Source organism: Pleurodeles waltl, chromosome 12 (assembly GCF_031143425.1).
Source record: "Pleurodeles waltl isolate 20211129_DDA chromosome 12, aPleWal1.hap1.20221129, whole genome shotgun sequence".
NCBI lineage: Eukaryota > Metazoa > Chordata > Amphibia > Caudata > Salamandridae > Pleurodeles > Pleurodeles waltl.
Window position 1 is genome coordinate 282,972,320 of NC_090451.1, and position 19,925 is coordinate 282,992,244.

Sequence of the window (19,925 nt, forward strand, 5' to 3'; positions counted from 1 at the left end):
TTGTTACTTATGGAAAACCAACCTGCCTGTAATTCGTGATCATAAAGTTTCATGCCCATATGACAAAGAACATCTATACACCAGTGCATCTTAAATGCACACATATTCACACTCTGTAATGCGGATACGATACCTTTTAGAAACTCAGTTAAAGATTCACTCTTTTCCTTGTATTAGTAATTTTAATTTGAGTGATGAACACTCAAAGGAACACTATCTTCCTTAACAAAACACCAAAAGGTTTAATATGGGTTTTATTCCATTAACATAGCTTTTCAGAATCTAGGTACAACATAACAAATACTGGTTAAAGTACCACCAGCTATGCAAGATACCCTGGCTCTGCTGACAGTTTCAAATATATTTTAGGTATTTTGAGTAGAACTTGTGAGTTTAAGGTGCAACTTGAAAAGTGTGCCATTAGTGTCACAAACTTCAAATTTAAGAACCAAGTTCAAACACCTCCCAGCTCACTGCACCAGAAAATCAAAATCATTTTACAGCTTAGACCTAAAACTGGAGGGACTAATTACCATTGTAGCTTTAAGTGTGCCCAGTGCAGTAATGAGATGCTAGGTGCCGATTAGTTTTAGCTGTACTGCAGAGGTTCTACATTCTCACCATTAAGGCCAGCAATCAAGAGGTGAACTTCCACTTTGGTCTGAAAATTAAGAGTCTGCGGTTCATTTAATATGGTGAATACTTCCCTGAAATTAATTATTTAGTGAAACATGACTACTTATTTTCAATCCTTGTCCTGGACCTTTGAATACCACTTAATTCTTAGATGTTGCTTGAGTCTTAGGGCCAGGAATACAAAACATTAATTCTCAAAAAGACATCCTGATAAGCAGAAAAGAACGAGTTACTTACCTTCGGTAACGACTTTTCTGGTGGATACATTAGCTACCTGTGGATTCCTCACCTAATGAATACTCCCATTGCGCCAGCACTCAACGGAAATCTTCTTCCTAGCTTCTGCACGTCGACGAGGACGTCACAGTTGCCCACGCGACGCCGTCTGACGTCATACAGGCAATAAGAGGTCCTCGCCGACGTGACGACATCAGTACCAACATTTTTTTTACGTGCCTCAGAATAATAGGCTATTGAGATGAAAGAACAATAGTAATATTTAATGATATTCCAAACAAACACATCATTCTGAGAATTCAACCAACCATTTTTTTTTTTTTTTAAACAAGTAAATAAATATATGAACTATATATATACATATAAACACATATACAGAATATATACCAATCCTCAAAACCAAGAGGAGCACACTCAAGAATTACTTGGTTAGACCAAACAGGCAACGGGGAGGCGGGTGGGACCGTGAGGAATCCACAGGTAGCTAATGTATCCATCAGAAAAGTCGTTACCGAAGGTAAGTAACTCGTTCTTCTGATGGATACAACTACCTGTGGATTCCTCACCTAATGAATAGAGTCCCAAAGCAGTACCGCACTCTGTGGTGGGTGCCTGAATGGTCAAACCAAGAAATCCTGCAGCACTGACCGTGCAAAATGGCCATCCCCTCTGACCTCAGAGTCCAAGCAGTAATGCTTCGCAAAAGTATGAAGGGATGACCAAGTTGCGGCCTTGCAGATGTCGACCACAGGAACACCCCTAGCCAAGGCCGAGGAGGCCGACTTAGCTCTGGTGGAATGAGCTCTTATACCATCAGGGGGATCCTTCTTTGCTAAAGAGTAACACATTTTAATGCAAAGAACAACCCACCTGGAGAGTGTTCTCTTGTGGACTGCCTTTCCTCTCCTCTTTCCCACGTATCCGATGAAAAGCTGATCCTCCAGCCTGAAATCCTTTGTCCTGTCTATATAAAAGCTTAACGCCCTCTTTGGGTCCAAGCGGTGTAGTCTCTCTTCTTCCTTTGACGGATGAGGCGGAGGATAAAACGTGGATAGAGTAATTGTTTGGGCCAAATGAAAGGGTGAAACAACCTTCGGAAGGAAAGCAGCCTTGGTCCTCAACACCACCTTATCCCCATAAAAAGATGTATAAGGTGGTTTTACCGATAGAGCCTGCAACTCACTCACTCTCCTTGCAGAGGTAATAGCAACCAGGAAAACTGTTTTAAGAACTAATAATCTTATGGGGCAAGAATGCATAGGCTCAAAAGGGGACCCCATAAGGAAAGTTAGAACCAGGGTCAAGTCCCATTGAGGCATTACGAAAGGAGTTGGAGGGAATTTATTCGTAAGGCCCTTCAAGAATCTAAGTACTATTGGGGATTTAAATAAAGAAGGCTGGTCTGGAAGACAAATAAAGGCTGACAAGGCAGACAAGTAACCCTTAACCGTAGCCACTGCACAACCCCTCTGTGCTAAAGACAAAGCAAAAGATAAAACATCCGACAAATGAGCATGTAAGGGATCAATCTGCCTCTCTCCACACCAAACCACAAATTTAGACCACCTATTAGCGTAGATAGATTTAGTGGAGTGTCGCCTGGCCGATAAGATAACATCCACTACCTCAGGCGGGAGAGAAAAGGAACTCAGGTTGCCCCGTTCAATCTCCAGGCATGAAGGTGCAGGCTCTGGAGGTTGGGGTGTAAAACCTGCCCCTACGACTGCGAGAGGAGGTCTGCCCTGAGAGGGAGATGGAGCGGAGGGCACAGTGAGAGTTGGAGAAGGTCGGAATACCACCCCCTCCTTGGCCAATCCGGAGCAATTAAGATGACTTGGGCCCGGTCTTGGCGAATTTTCCTCAACACCCGAGGAATCAAGGGTATGGGGCGGGAACGCGTAAAGCAGCTGGTCGCACCAGGTCATCTGAAACGCCTCCTCCAAAGCTCCTTGCACCGGATACTGGAGGCTGCAGAATAACGGGCAGTGCGAGTTCTCCCGGGTGGCAAATAGATCTATCCGAGGAAACCCCCACATCTGGAAGATTATCCGGACTTGATCTGGATGGAGACGACACTCGTGATCGGCCGAGAAATGGCGACTGAGACTGTCCGCACGTACGTTCAAGACTCCGGCCAGATGATTTGCTACCAAGCAAATCTGATGGTCCTTTGCCCAGGACCAAAGCCGAAGAGCTTCTCTGCAGAGAAGGTACGACCCTACCCCTCCCTGCTTGTTTATATACCACATCGCAGTAGTGTTGTCCGTCAGGACCTGAACCGACTGACCGCGAAGGGATTGGAGGAAGGCCTTGAGAGCCAGACGTACAGCCCGCAACTCCAACAGATTTATATGAAACATCTGTTCCACTGGAGACCAAAGCCCCTTGATTTCCAGGTCCCCCAGATGAGCTCCCCACCCTAGAGTGGAAGCATCCGTTATTACTGTGGCCACAGGCGGATCTTGCGAGAACGGCCTTCCTCAGGAAAGATTGTCGTCCGCAATCCACCATTTTAAATCCATGGCAGCATCTCTGGAGATCCTCACTGAGCCTTCGAGATACCCTTTGTGTTGAGACCACTGCCTTCGGAGGCACCACTGAAGAGCCCTCATGTGCCAGCGAGCATGCGTGACCAACAGTATGCACGAAGCAAACAGACCGAGCAGACGTAGGACCTTGAGGACTGGAATGACCGCTCCATTTTGAAACATTGGAACCAACGCCTGAATGTCCTGAACCCGCTGAGGCGGAGGAAAGGCTCGATTCAATGTTGTATCCAGTACTGCCCCTATGAACAGGAGGCGCTGAGAGGGCTCTAGGTGAGATTTGGGCACGTTCAACGAAAAGCCCAGGTCAAACAACAACAACTGGGTTGTGGACTGTAGGTGACGCAACACGAGCTCCGGAGACCTGGCCTTGATCAACCAGTCGTCTAGATAAGGAAATACTCCTATCCCCTTCCGTCTGAGCTCTGCCGCAACCACCGACATCACCTTCGTGAAGACTCGAGGTGCTGAAGTAAGACCAAACGGGAGAACCACAAACTGATAGTGTTGCGACCCCACCACAAACCGGAGATACTTCCTGTGCGACTTGAGTATCTGGATATGAAAGTAAGCATCCTGCATGTCGACACACCATCCAATCTCCATTGTTCAGAGCCAAAAGCACCTGAGCTAGGGTCAGCATCTTGAACTTTTCCTGTTTGAGGAACCAATTCAAGATCCTTAGGTCCAGGATTGGCCTCAACCCACCATCCTTCTTGGGAATCAGGAAGTATCTCGAGTAACAACCTTGACCCCTTTCCTGCTCCGGAACCAACTCCACCGCGCCCTTTGAAAGGAGGACTTGAACCTCCTGTTCTAACAACAGGAGGTGTTCTTCTGAACAATAAGATGTGCGGGCGGGATGGGGGGCGGAAACTCCCGAAAGGGAAGGATGTAGCCTTTTCTCACAATGCTGGTAACCCAGGAGTCTGATGTTATGACCTCCCACTTGTGGAGAAAATTCAGTAACCTCCCCCCTACAGGAGTGGAGTGATTAGGAATTGGTGGAAGCCTAAGGCTGCTTCCCCTGCTGCACCCCTCCAGAGGAAGAGGAAGAGGCCGAGTGCTGCTGAGAGGCTCCCCTGGTACAGACCCTACCCCTCCCTCTAAAAGATCTATAGGAGAGAGCAGAGGTAGGCTGCTGGAATTTCCCTCGAAAGGAGGAGGAGGAGGAGCCACGACCAAATCCTCGAAACCTCCTAAAAAATCTGGAGGAGGCAGAAGAAGTGGCTTGCAAGCCCAGCGACTTGGCCGTGGCCCTGCTCTCCTTGAACCTCTCTAAGGCCGAATCCGCCTTGGCACCAAAGAGCTTGTCCCCATCAAAAGGAAGGTCCAGTAAGGTCGACTGCACATCCGAGGAAAATCCTGAGTTACGAAGATAAGCCTGCCTCCTCGTAACTACAGCAGTGCCCATTGCTCTAGCAACCGAGTCAGTTGTATCCAACCCAGATTGGATAACCTGAGTTGCAGCTGCCTGAGCGTCCGATACCAGATTCAATAGCCCCTGAGGGACCTCCGTATGCGTAGATGCAATGTCGTCCATCAGAGCATAAATGTACCTTCCTAAAATACATGTAGCATTGGCGGACTTTAATGCCATGCTACATGACGAGAACACCTTTTTGGATGCCATGTCCATCTTCTTGGAGTCTCTATCCGAGGGCACAGATGGAAAAGGAGCAGACTTTGCCGAGCAGGAAGCCTGGACCCCCAAGCTTTCAGGTGTTGGATGTCTGGTAAGAAAACCAGGGTCAGGCGGTGCAGCCCGATACCTCCTAGCCACAGATCTATTGACAGCTGAAGAAGACACCGGCTTCTTCCAGACTTCCAAAACAGGTTCCAGCAGCGCCTCATTAAACAGCAAAAGTGGTTCTGCCGATGTAGAGGCCGGGTGCAACACCTCTGTCAACAAAGTCTGCTTGGCTTCAGTCACCGGCAAAGGAAGATCCAAGAAGCTAGCTGCCTTCCTGATAACAGAATGAAAAGTGGCCGCCTCTTCTGTATACTCCCCAGGAGATGACAAGTCCCACTCGGGGGAAGTATCTAGGCCACTAGCAGTGTCCAGCCCATGGAGACCCTCATGAGAGTCCTCAATCTCTCCTTCCTCCAGGTTGTCTCTGGTACTCCTGCTCTTCAAGGAGGCGGAGAGCAAGCCTCCTCGAGTGCAGCCTCTCCTCTATCCTCGGCGTCGACATGGCGTCAGCAGATGTCGAAGAACGACGCCGATCTCTGGATCCGTCCGATGCCGGGTCTACAGGCGCCATAGGTCCCTTCGGCGCCGAACGAGGAGTCGAATGGAGAGAAGACTGCTTCGGCATCGTAGGAGGTCCAGACGGCGCCATTGGTTGAAACATCGAAGCCGCCGAAGCCGAAGCTGTCGGAGCCGAAGCCTCAGGAGCCACCGGAGCAGATATCGATGCCGAGCCCACGTGAGAAAGGGCATAAAGGGTGCCGGTCGAAGCGGAGCCGGAGCACCCATGTTGAAAGCCAAAGGGCCCAAAGGACCAGCCGGTCCACCACCTGGAGCCATCTGCTGGAAGATGGAAAACATCGCATTTAAAAATGCGGTATTATCCGCTCCAGGGGCCGGGAAAGCCGGGTACTGGGGTGCCTGGTTTGAAGGCGACACCGACGCCGGTCTCGACATCTGCAGCGACGGAGAAAACATTTGAGGCTGCGGAACCTCAAACACTGAAGGTGGTTGGCCCGATGACCCGGGCGAAGTCGGTGAGGCTGGAGAAGGCAACGGCGTCGACGGATGGGGAGTGACAGTGGGACTGACCTCCCAAGTCTTCCGACGTCGAGTTGATGGTGACCTCGACCGAGACCTCTCTTTACTCGACCGGCGCCGTGATTCTCGACGACGCCGGGAGTCCCGATGACGCCGATGAGACTTCGGTGACTAGGGTTTTCGATGGTGTCTCTTTTCCTTCTTTTTCGACTTCGCCAGAAAAAGCTTGGCCTCGCGCTCTTTCAGGGCCTTAGGATTCATATGTTGACAAGAATCACACTTGTCAACATCATGGTCAGAACTAAGACACCACAAACAGTCAGAATGTGGGTCCGTTACTGACATTTTGCCCCCACACTCACGACAGGGCTTGAATCCTGACTTTCTCTGCGACATTGTAATCTCATAGAAAAAAATAGATCCAAAAAACACACTGTAACTGCCGAACAGCAACAGTAGCTCCCTCGAAGATAACCGTTTCGAATGGCACGGAAAAAAGGGAACTGACGTCGGCAAGGACCTCTTATTGCCTGTATGACGTCAGACGGCGTCGCGTGGGCAACTGTGACGTCCTCGTCGACGTGCAGAAGCTAGGAAGAAGATTTCCGTCGAGTGCTGGGAGTATTCATTAGGTGAGGAATCCACAGGTAGTTGTATCCATCAGAAACTGCCATTTTCACTTAGTGTATGTAAATAATGGCTAAAGCGTTTTACTCAACTGCTTAGTGTATGTACATAATGGATAAACCTTTTTACTTAACTGCACAAAGAACATGGCTACCCATAGATCCCCCATGGTACAGGGGTCAATCAACATAAAATAATCTCCCCTGGAGAAGCCAATTACTTCATATTACTTCTAATATTTTGTTCAAATGAACAAATTGCAAATACTCAATACTATCATTTGTTTAACTGAGCATAATAGTACAATTTTCAAGACCATCATATACTATTTTATTTTGAACTTTTACACATAAAACATTGTTCATGTCAGTGAGAACAGAGTAGCACCAAAATCAGAACAAATACTTCAACCTTACCACTTTCCCCATAATCATAGCGGAAAACTCATACGACTGTTAGACATTATGAAGTATTCCCTCAAAAAAAAATGTAATACACTAAAAAATAAATAACATATACACCTATTAGGAAAGCCAATATTGTTTTACGTTTCTTTCCTCAATAAAATTAGTCTGGGACCATCATCAGGAAAACTGTGCTCACTCAGTCAGTCGGCAGCTCACTGCAATAATTATTAAAGTCCTAACTACTTTTAATTTCTAGGCATCTGATTTTGAACTAATACATCACCAGCAACGTGAGCCGCAATAGATCGCTTTCATAACAGACTCAGGTATGACTGTACCATTGAAAAATATGCACTAAATAGATGTGTTTATGTGCTTCATTTTATGGTGTATTTATTTTGAGGTTATAGTCTGTAACCTCAAACAGTTGTTTAGGTTTTATGCCTTTATTATGTGAAAGTGGATACTTTGAGGTTTTGTGTGTTCATTTGCTCATATAAACATTCTACAGTAAAGAAAGACTAAACTTTAAATCAGGTATATTCCACTGGAGCAGTAAGATGTTGGAATTTCCTTTCGCTCTAGTTCTACTGAATCTAGATACAAATGCCTATGACCTCAGAAGTCCATCAGCAGGGGGTGATGACAAACTCATTGTCCACAACATTCAACCAAAATGTTGCTTAGATTTGTCATATTTGTAAGTGATTTTGTTGAGAAAAAAACATATTATATATATATATATATATATATATATATATATACATTTGTATGTACCACATAGATATACTTGAGCTCCAATTCTCTCCCACATTATCAGAATCCCTCTAAGCTATCTATTCCTGTCCCTAACCAAACTGCTTGCTCATGTGCTCCCCTCTCCTTCACATAGAAGTTCCCCTTCTTCACAATACTATTTCAGCCCTGCACCAAGGTTTCCTGCTGACCTCTCTGACACCTACGCCAGCTATGCAAACAAACCTCTCCAAGCCATGTTAAGTTCAGCTCTGTCTCACACATTAAGTTCAGCCAGTCAGGCCAACCCACAAGCAAGGTCATTGCTTCCTTTTCCTACAAACAGTCCACCTGTTTTCTGTTCTATTGTTTTTGCCCACACTGCATAATATACAATTTTACTCTGTGATCTTGTAGTTTGTGTATATGCAGCATTTCTATTCTGTATATGCTTGTCCATGTTTGGACTATGTCCCCTTTCAGGGTTTTGTTGTGAGAGCACTTTCTAACATATATGAAGGCCTTGCAAGAATGACTCGGGCAGAAGAAGCTTTTTCTTAAAGGTGCAACACTGGGAAGTACGTCTGCCTTGGCCTGCCAATAAACATTGGTACCTAAACAAACATTTATCTGTTCCAGAGCCTTGCCTAGTGTTTGTTTTTTCTCTGCATCACTCTGCGGAGATGTTGTTTCCCTAAGGTATACTTATGGATTTATATTTGTCGATTTTATCATATGACTAGTGTATTCTATTTTAAAGAAACCTCGTTGGTGAGGAGTTCATGTACATAGGACATGCTGAGTAGTGTTCAGGTGTCACATTATGGCAAGGTCTGTCCTACACTAAACATTGTTAACTGCATGAAAGTCTTTTTAAGAGGGGTTTGTCCTTTTCTGGGTAAGATATTACAACACTTTCAAGATTTATTTTATGTTCAAGTCCCTATGTATTCAACTTAATTGGGCTGACATAATAAAAAATGAAAAATAAAATTCTGTATTAATATAATTTTTGTATGATGTCTGGCAACTTTGTACAGGAAAAAGCAGTATATCGTCATCCTGATACATTGTGAAGTGAAAGTAATCAACTTATATCTGTTACTCCTTACGCTGGCCTACAACTCCACTAGAATGGAGCAACCAAGAACACCAGTAATGATACTGTTTATTACTGCAATGTAGTTTTTACCCAAGAAACTCGGTCATGGTGCAAAGAAGGCAAGAAATACAAAGAAACAACCACATCAAACATACCCTCAAACCACTCATACTCACTCCAAATGGAAGGTAGGATAACATTCTAAAGGCTAGGTATCATGTACAATGTATTCTGCAAAAAAGGCCTGAAAGACTAAAACAAGGGTCCTTCAGAGAGTTTTGGAATGTTCTAACTCATCAGGAAGGAGAGAACAGAAACCACTCGCCATTCATTCAGGAAATTACTGAAAACCATTATATGGTTAAGATGACCCCAGAGACTGCAATGAGCAATGCCAGACAGCCATACCTGTTATGTACAAGAAAACTGCATCTGCATAATGCTGCAAAACCATCTTATAGCCCCACTAAAAGCCTCAACCCATCAAAATAGCACAAGCACAGAACTATTCATGAAGTGTTGCATTTATAAATATGGTAGCTGTACTTTCCCTTTCACGTGGCACATCACAATCAGATTTAATCAGCACTAAAGTGCTCTCTGTATATATAGCAACCCACATACACAAAAACAAGCCATGATGACTCTATACAGAATACTTAAATAAGAAAAAAAGGACAAGGACTCTTTAAATTTGGTAACAGCTTCCCACTCAACCACTACCAAAAAACGTTTTCTTTGGACCATGGTTCCTTTGTCTGTCCAAGATATTCCTATATCATTTACTACCAATTTGTCTTTATTGGGTCTTCCCAGGTCCTCTGCTATGCACTCATCGATGTTTCTGTGAAAACATACTTTCCAGTTTCCATTACTACCCGCCCCACAAGCCTTTTGTATTGTGTATTTTTTTCTATCAACAGTGCCACGGACAGGTATGGACAACAAACTCCTTTAGAGAATGTAGTCAAGACACTCAGATATATTTTTGTCAGATTAAGACAACAAGAACAGAAGGTTAAGGTTTTAAAAGCTCGGTATAAAGCACATTTTACACAGCAAACGTGAACTGCCAAGGAATAACTCCGTGAAATAACTGATTAATCATAATTCGGCACCTTATAATATATTCAAAGAAGGAAGATTATTAGAATAGATAGAAAACAGAAATAACACGGATATTATGGGAAAATGGGGAAACATTGTAGAAGGCTCAAAATTAAAGCAGGCACCACGATATTTCAATACAGTTCAAAATATCAGGACTGGTGGTCCTGATGACTAGAAAATGGTGGTGGTGTAAAGAATACTGGGAAGATTGTACACTCACAGAACTTAGATGAAAGTAAGAGGATTGCTGGTTGTCTTCATACCTAACAAAAAAAAAATTAAGCTAACAGTGTCAATCACAATGATAGACATGTCCCATCAATAAGCTTATTATACCCAGGATAATTCGCAGTCATGCTGTTTCTCTGCCTACTCACCAGCCCATCGGTTTATAATCTTTGGGTGGCTGTTTAAGATTCAACTTTTGTAAAAATTCTGAATTTTTAGTAAAGCCTTGTTTTTGCTGTGCTTTTTTTTTTTTCTTACATTGTCATCCTTGTATAGATTAGAACAAATTTGTGAACTTTGTTATTCAATGTATCCTGTACAGGAAGTTCTGCTAAACATCAGTGTCCCTAGTTAGCATTCGGCATTTCTTAAGAAGCTTAATTAATGCGAAAAGTGGTAGACAAGCTCTCAGAATCACCTAATCTGCATTGAAAGGTTTCGAAGCTCATCTAGGACGTATGAGAATATTCAGCTCAAGAAGAGGCACCTCAGAGCGGGAACCCAAATACTTCTGGTGTATAAACTGACTAAAACATTGGCGGGTTTTCTGTTACAATTTTAAAAAAGAAGGGAGGCTTCCAATTAGTCTCGCCAAAATTCAAATATTATCCCACAAATCTGTTTTTTTGTAAACTGAAAAGCAAAAGTGACTGACCTTCAAAGTACATGATGGACAGGATGACTGACTAAGTTAACGGGGTGCAGGGCACCAAACGTGCAAGTGTTGAAATAATACTAGTCTGCAACAACAACAAATGGGCCAAAGCACAAAACAGTCCCGTTTTTTCAACTGCATGTTTAGTTCAAACAATGCTATGCACTATTTACGATTTAAAGATCAAGACTTATGGAAACCCAAGCTAAACGTGGTGCATTGACAGAAGAGTGCTCTGAAAACAAATACAGCATTACTAGAGTTAATTTTTTGTGTCACGTGAACAATTTAGGGTCCACAAACATCAAACACGGAAGAATAAAGACCCACCTGCCCATGTATTTCCCAGCGACTAGCAAGGTAAAAAAAAAACACATTGTTTTCCCTGGCAATCACGTGCAATGTTCCAGTTGACCAAAGTCAATAAACGGTGCCACAGTGAAAGAATATTTGGAAAGAAAAAAAAGTTCCAAGAGGCCACCCACAGTCTTCTGCCTAATAGGTAATCACAAAGCAACCAGTACATTCATCCCTCTCATTTTCATAGCTAATTAGTATACATACCAGTGACAGAAAAGCTCTCCTTTCCTGCTATGGAGAATTAGGCCTCTCAATTTCACCATTCCATAAAAATATCTTCGAAAGGCTTGGCAAATAAATCATTTCCAGTTGTCAACTAACTAATCTGACGTGAAATGTGCCAGAGTGCTAGCTGCAACCGAAAATGGAATTGGCAGGCAAAGACAAAAACTGCTTTAAGATATGTGAGAGGAAAAATAAAATAAGACTGAAGAATTCAGGGGTCTGCAAAAGTGAGGTGACTTCCCCAAGGGTTTGCTATCAAGTTTAAGGACAGTTGGCACGTCACAAAAGACAGCAACTGAATGACTGAAGACTAACCACACCTGCGTAGAGGGGAACCGTAATAAATACTTCAAGTAAGCACAAGGTAGCTCGTGTGAAAATGCAAAGTCTTAGCAGGTGCATCGATCTTCTTTGAAGCCAACAGTCATTCAAGAAATGCAACATCGTGCAGTGAATTTACTGTTCTCGTTCACTGGCACAATGCCTTTTATTTCTTAATTAATACTTTGCAATAATGCAAATAACCCATTTAAAACTGATCTGTCCTTAAGGGACATGCAGCTTCAGCTGGCTTCTCTTCGGGAGTGACGTTTTCTGTAATGCTGCAGGCTACTTAGGTGGCCAAAAGTGCAACGATCATTATAAAGATTTGAAGTAAATAATTGAGAAACAACAGATATGGGAATGAATGGAAATTGCTGCCCCCATGCAACATCCTTGCAAAGCCAGCTAAGCTAGCTTTGTGTTCCTACTGACCTGAAGTAAGGTTGTCTTTCAGAAGAATGGACTGGGATAGGCGGTAACAATTCCAATGCGATGGCAAGCCTTTTGAATTAGGGAAAGGAGCAAAAGCATCAACAGCACGTAGTGCATTTAGCAAACATGGGACAAGACCATGCAAAAGGCCTGAAAAGATTAACAAATAATGTATAATGCCTACTTCTGACTACACCTCCCCCCAAATTATAGATCACCATAAACGTTTCACAGTAACACAATGATCCGAGAAAAATTTAAGCCCTCTGGCATAGCAAATGATTGCCAAAAGCATGCACATAAATTATAAGTAAATCGCTATAATTAAACAGTGGGGAAGCTTCTATGAGAACCTAGACTAGGGCATTAAAATATATCGGCAAAATGCTTTTACACGCTTACATTCAACCAGTCAGCCCAAAAGAAAGCTATTCTTATCGGATCAGCATGTCACCTAAATAGATCCTTCAGGTCAAAAGTAGATTAAAAATAATTGACTAACCAATAAACTGACATGTAAAATAGCATAAGAGAATGGCACCTCACAAAAAACAAATAGGTCTTGCATTTGCTTGAGTTAAAGCAATTGGCATTGTAATTTCATAACTGGACTTTTCTTGCCACATACATTGATCAACCCAGTGGCCCTGCATATAACTAAAGCACTTACATTTACCTTCTTCATCTATCGGCAGCAAAAAATTAAAATATTGCCATTTACCATCCTAATTTAAATCTGCCATGCTAATTCAAATAGAACACCACTTTCACCGCCCCACAATCAGAGTTGCTGCCTGGCTAACACAATTACCCCCAAAAAAGACAAAAAACAGCCACAGAGGATAAATAAACTAGGAGGATCACCCAGGCATATCAATAAAGTTCAAACAGTCATAGTGTAATAAGGATGTTAATTTGGCCTGAATCATGTTCATAATTGTAATAAGGAGAGATTATTAAAACAAGTACAATTATCATATCTGAACCTTTATCAGAAATACATTTTTGGCATTAGACTGTAATGCTCAAAACAGCCCCTGTAGGGCACCATAACAAAAATATTATTTGTAAGAAACATGGTCATGTAACCATAATGTTAGCCTCCAGAGGGCATAACCCCAAGAAGAAAAAAAACAGGAGAAAGTAATGCAGTGCAATCATATACTTAGCCCCTTGAGGATGTTTTTGGGGCTAGCAGGCTTACTGCAATGATATTACAAACGAGGCCTTTAAAACAAAATGACTCTCAGCTGTAAAACAAAAGTTCTTGCCTTGAGAAAGCTCAAAAAACACTGATGGTGGGAAGGGTTATTATTTTGAGGTCCCCACTAACTTAGTGTGGGGACTCAGAAATGATGTAGACAGAAAGGGTGTCTTGAAGGTTGTCCCATTGTCCTAGGACCACCACAGGCTGAGTTATAAGCAAAAAAATTGTAAAAGAAATGACCTAAAGCTTTATGTGGTGAGTTTTCGTGCTGCAACAATTACAGTATGTTGACTGCAAGAAGAGCCCCGAGAGGACACCACAATAAAAGTAGCATTTGGAAGAAACATGGTCATGTAACCATACAGTCAGGCGTTAGAGAACATAACCACATGAAAAAAGAATGGGGGAAGGTAATGCGGTGTAACCATATATTTAGCACCTAGAAGGCGTAGTGCATTACACATTTTCAAGGCTAGCAGGTTTAGGACAATGATACTGCAAACAAGGCCCATAAATCATAACTTCTCCCAGCTGTAAAACAAAAGTTCCAGCCATGAGAGCTTAAAAAGATAATGAGTGGTGGTAGGGATTATTAGTTTGGAGTCCCTACTAACAAAGTGGGGACCCAGAGGCGTAGACAGAAAGGCCACATTGAGGTCAATGTTTTGAAGACGGTCTCATATTCCTAGGACCACCACAGGCTGAGTTATGAGCAAAAATGTTTTGTAAAAGTAATGCTCTGCAAAGCATTATGGGGCCAGTCCCTGTGACAAGAATATTTTAGTATATAGTTAGCCCCTAGAGGGTATAACCTCACAAAAAGAAAATGGCATTAAATAATGCAGCACAACCATATATTTAGCCTCTAGAGGGCATAACCTCACAAAAAGAAAATGGCATTAAATAATGCAGCATAACCATATATTTAGCCCTTGGAGGGCATAATGCATTACACATTTTAGGAGTAGCAGTACTATAGCAACGATATTACAAACAAAGCCTTTAAAACACAAGCTATTACCAGCTGTAAACCAACAGTTCCAGCTGTGACAGCACTTAAAGACACTGAATGGTGGGAGAGGCTATTATTTTGGGGTCCCAATTAACATAGAGTGGGGACAAAGAGATGACAGACAGAAAAAGCACGTCATGCTGAGCATTTTGTAGGTGGGCCCATGTCCTAGGACCACCACAGGCTGAGTTATGAGCAAAAATATTTTGTAAAAGTAATGTCCTGCAAAACATTATGGGGGCAGGTATCCAGAGTGCAGTGAACATTGTAATATTGGCTCTCCTGCTGTCCCAGAAGAGCCACTTTCGCTTTGAGGATTTCTGTTTTACTTAAAGTATTTACCAATTTCAAGTGTTTTAAGGGGAGAGCCACAAGAAACTACTCTAGGTAACTGTGAACAATGTGACCAGTGCTTCAATACCACCAATTGAGTTCACACTGTTGTGCCTGTCTGTGCTGTCAGCGCCATGGCCGCCATGCAGCACGAAGAGGAGAGACAAAAGAAAAAAAATAGTTCACCCACGCTGAAGTATAGCTGCAATCGTGCAATACTCCATGTAGCAGGGGCAGTCTGCAATGTGTGACATAAACAGCCTTGAGGCAGGACAAACGTAAAGCATTTACCAATGACAAAGTGATTTTTGAAGGGCAAGCCCAGGAATGAATAAAAGTGATGGGCGTGGTTAAAAGCCCACAATACTTACATGTCCAAAGAGCTTGAGTGCTCGACCTAATGACATCTTGCCAACATTTTTCCCAAATTAATTCATGTTACAGTTGGGAAACTTCATGCGACAGTCAGAAGAAAAACGAAAGGGACACAGTTTACAAAATGCAGTACAAAGTAAGGAGTGTTATTAATTACATTTCCTCACCAAGATAGTGACACCTGGGTATTCGAGAAAGTAAATACCGAGCCTCCTCTGTTTTATCAAATTACAGGGGGGAGAGGCAGAAAACATCACCTTAAAAAAAAAAAAAACACAATGACACGGGTCTATGATATTACAAGTATTTATTAATCTTAGCTGTCCTCAAACGTTCACTAACAGATCCACTAACCCTCAAATTTACCAATCTGTATTTATTTCAGTTGGAAAAACGTTGTATCAGTGCCACCAATTCACCAAAAATCAAATGGATAAGTAATGTGAGAGTAGAGCCTCGAGATAATTGTGTGCTATCTGATACCTTTCGCTGGGATTGATCTTGTGATCATTATAAATGCTTAATAAAGATTTTGATAGGAGCACTATCATTTTAGGCAATGACTGATGCAAGGGAAATATGTTTTTCTACTACCCCCTATCAATGTTCTGACGTAACCACCGATTTGTGGACCGATTAAAAAACCGTACAGATTTAAAAAAAAAACAAAAAAAATCACAAAAATTAAAACAAAATGAAAGAACTTAAAACCGACTAAATCTTCGATTCCTAATTTGTGGCTAAATTCTTAATGCGGTGCAAACACGGGTTTGCTCCGGTATAGGAATCACAAGTTAGGAAGTAACAAAAGCACCCCACAGCAGCCCTGCCACCCCAAGCGGTTCACCGGGTAAAGCTTGTCGAAAGGTATCAAGATAACATCTCATAAACAGGCATACCGTGCAGCTTTCGATTCAATAAATATTGAATGCATATGTTATGCCTCATTCCAAGAGCGGGTAGAATTCTGAAATCGAAGAATCTACCACAGCATAATACCCCATCCTAGGGTATCCACATTTACCGGATCCTTGGGTCTCGACTTTTACTGGATATGATCAAAATTCTACTCTCTTCTGTCCTGTTCATAATAAGTGCAGCAGGAGACCCGTGTCACAAGAGCAGCCTCTGGTGTCACAGAGTACTCTTACTGAGGTCACCTCAGATACTGGGAATCTGAGCATGAAACGCCAGGCTGAACGACTGTCATGGGCATATTTACAACACCATTAACACGGCAGCCACCTGAACAGTTAATAACATATCGCTTACAAATGTAATCTACAGAACCAGAGAGAAATGGTCACATTTGTTTTGTAGATAATTTTGCGCATGGCATGCCTTAGAACAACCTACACTTAGAAACATTGTTCTACGGCCTTAAAATAAAAAATAAAACCGAACATAGACATTACAAAGACAAATAAAAACGACGGAGTTTTCATGTTATAATTGCAACAGGTCTCAGAAAGGAAACACAGTGGAATACCGACCCCCAACCTTAAAAGAAAAAAAAAGTCCCACCTTAAAGTATGAGAGCTGTTTGCAGAAATAATTTGGAACATGAAAACCTGTGGAGCAAGCACTCACAAGTTAGAATGTAGCTCACCTGCTGAGGCAGCACACAGCATGCTGGTTCACTTCACCGGAAGCCCTCTGTAAGCCTCTGAAATGTTCCCTCTGTTGAACGTCTGGGGCCCTTGTAAATAGGTGTAGTTTCTTTTCAAACTCTGCCGCAACGAACGCAACCATACAAGTGATGAAATTTCAGCTTCTGTCGTAGACGCCAGTTCGTAAAACGTGTAGACTCCAATGCCCAATGCCCAAATCCCGTTGCCGATGTCGTCTGACAGTTCGCAAAATCCATCCAAAGGCGCTCGAATAAGATGTTGTTCATCCAAAGGGATCGTTTTATACTGAATTGCTCACACTTGCTTGATAGGGGTTTACAGTAACGTCAGCCTGTTGAAAGCCCTGCTCTTGCTAGTACAACCTCTAAGCCTTGCTGCGCGCTTCGCTCGTCTTAAATTCCACTGTCATTTGAACCTCACATGGCGTGCCTGGGCAAATTTGATGACTTGGATGTTGTTTTAGAGCCTGGGCTTGTAGCCAAGTCTGGTATGTCTACTCCCCTGACCCACTAAGGCCGCCTTAGACACCTCCTTCAACAGTCAAACTACTGCTTACTCTCAAGCGAGGCTGACCTCCTCATGTTTCGCACTGGTGTGAAAGCTGCCTTCTTTCTGCTCCCTTCTGCCCTCCTCCCTCCTACCCACACCCAATACGGGTAACAACTAAACATTGCTGAAAAGCATACCAATCTGACATGTGACCTCCAGAGGAAGGCGGTGCTAAAACAGCCGCACAGTAAAGCAAACTACACGGATTAAAGAAACCCGCACTTCTTGCTTAGATCAAGGTGGAGCTGAAATCGCGAGGAAAAATAACAGAAAAAATAACTCAGAGGAAAAAAATATTTTTCTCCAAGCAAACTAAGTGTATAGGTATTTTTATTTAATTTTGGTCAAAACTGTATAAAATAAAAAATACATAATTGGAACACTAATGAAGTTCAGAATAACGGTTACATTTTTCCAAAATACAACATATTGGGAAAAGAGATAAACCAAAATAATCCCATAAAAGGGCATGTCTTGCAACAAATACGTCTGTCCAAATTCCAACCTGAAGTTACTAAAAAATCCAAAAGAGAATTCCAATCAAAAGACAATCCCTGCAATGAGGTCACTCAGATCAGTGACCCCAAACCCTCCTTAACATATTTTGCTACTGTGCAGATATGGTGGCTAGGACTTGCTTCACATGCCATACTTGGTATGAGCACAGATTTTCAATACTCTTGATTGGAAATTTTTAAAGGGGCCCTTCAGTGAATGGTGACACACTACATCTTAAACTCCCAGCTGACATCAAACAAATCAATATTCTAGAAGGATTATTGTTGGCGATAGACCGAGACACAGGACTGGGTGAAGATATATATTTTCTCTACACTGGATGGCCTCTTTAAAGATTGCAGCCCAATCAGCCTTGCCCTCTAATTGACCAACTTTATTTATACTAGGATTCTAGCAACCCTGGTCGTGATCTTTGCTACCTTGGCCCTACCCATGCCCTCGGAACGGTGACACACAATGTGGATTTTGAGTGCCCAACCTTAGTGCTGCCAGATACTTCACTAGCCCTCGATGGCGGTGCCTTATATAAATAAAAAATGAGCACCACCCCTTACAATTTTGCGTCTGGCTTTCTGCGGTTTATATAAGGAAAAATCACTTGCACCTCAGTAATAAACCTCCTAAGGATTGCCATACACATGCTTACAGGTCCTACTGCTATGCTGAAAACAAAAGCTTCTGGGTGATGCAATTTGACCAATGGACCATACTGTCCAATTTAATTAAACGTCATGAAAGAATGACCACCATCACCCTCTTCTAGTTAAATACCTCTAAATTCTTCCCCAAATGATTTTGTATTGTAACATTTATACAGTGCTTCCTTCAACTATGTGGGGCTCTGATAAGTATTTTTGAGCAAGTACAATGCTACTGTGTTGGGGGAAGTCAGAGGGGGGTGAAGAGTGTTTGGGTGAAGTGCTGTATTTGTTGTTGTGAGAAATTGGGCTTTCTCTCGGCTGTGGTGTGAGCCATGGTCAATCAACAGCCACAATCCCAGGCAGGGTTAACCACAAAAGACGCAAAATGAACCGGTCCTTAAAAAGCAGTCAGGCTTAACTCAGAGGCAATGCGTAAAATATTTATGCAGTAAAGAAACAACAATACAATGAAAAAACAACAAGAAAAATCCCACAATTAAGAAAAAAAAAAAAGTACATTTCGATAAATTATTTGACACCAAAACGTCAAACGTCTGATCAGTAGAACCAGAGTTATGATTTTTTAAATTTTCAGTAAAAACTAGCACCTAAAAGATCAAAGCTCCAACCATAGACATTTAGTCAGACGAGACCGGTGTAAAGTCGAAAAACATTGCTGACCATGACGGAGCTCAGGTCCGATACAAGAAGTGGCTTGGGCCCTGTCAGCACTTAGCTGCAGGCTTAGAAGAACTTTCAAGAAAAATGTTCTGAGAAGGTAAAGTTCAGTGGGGCAAGGCTGCAGGCAGTGTCTGAAAAGAGAGAATTGTCCTCCGGAAGCTAATAGACCAAGTTGCGGTAAAGATCTCCACATTCAGACTTTGTCACTTTTATGTAAGTCAGAACTCTCCAGCAGGGAAGGGTAGGAGGCTGTAGACTGATCCAGGAGCTCAGCCGCCACTCTGGCGAAGGACTGAAGAACAGGATTTGCTGCTGCGGAGAAGGACGTTACTACACAAAACAGGAGCAGGGCAGGGTCTGTCGGACTCATTCCGAAAATGTACTACTGTAAAGTTATGCTCCATATGAAAAACAAAAAAGAAAGGAGTAAAAAATAAACTCATGAAACAAAAGCTGTGGCAGTGAGCTCCTATGGCATCGAAATTCAGGGACACAAATGTGAAGGGCCTACAAAACTGGAAAATTATCTTCTGAGACGATTATATCTAGGTCCAGGAACTCCAATGGTAATACTTAGAGGAGAGTTGGGAATGACGACTGCGGAGACCTTTATTGCTTTTCA

At 42.7% G+C, this 19,925-nt stretch overlaps 1 protein-coding gene across 3 annotated transcripts in view; it reads right to left on the minus strand.

Moving 5' to 3' along the window:
- The window catches only part of NFATC3 (nuclear factor of activated T cells 3), an 821,290-nt gene that overhangs the window by 715,741 nt on the left and 85,624 nt on the right, over nucleotides 1-19,925 (minus strand). The window contains exon 1 of one of the 3 annotated variants that reach the window (XM_069216234.1): nucleotides 16,892-17,440. The exons of the other annotated variants lie outside the window; for them this stretch is intronic. Within the exon in view, the coding sequence (XP_069072335.1) occupies nucleotides 16,892-16,913 (22 nt within the window). The 5' untranslated portion in view covers nucleotides 16,914-17,440. Of the gene's footprint in view, nucleotides 1-16,891; nucleotides 17,441-19,925 lie in introns of those variants that run through there. 3 annotated transcript variants of the gene reach the window in all.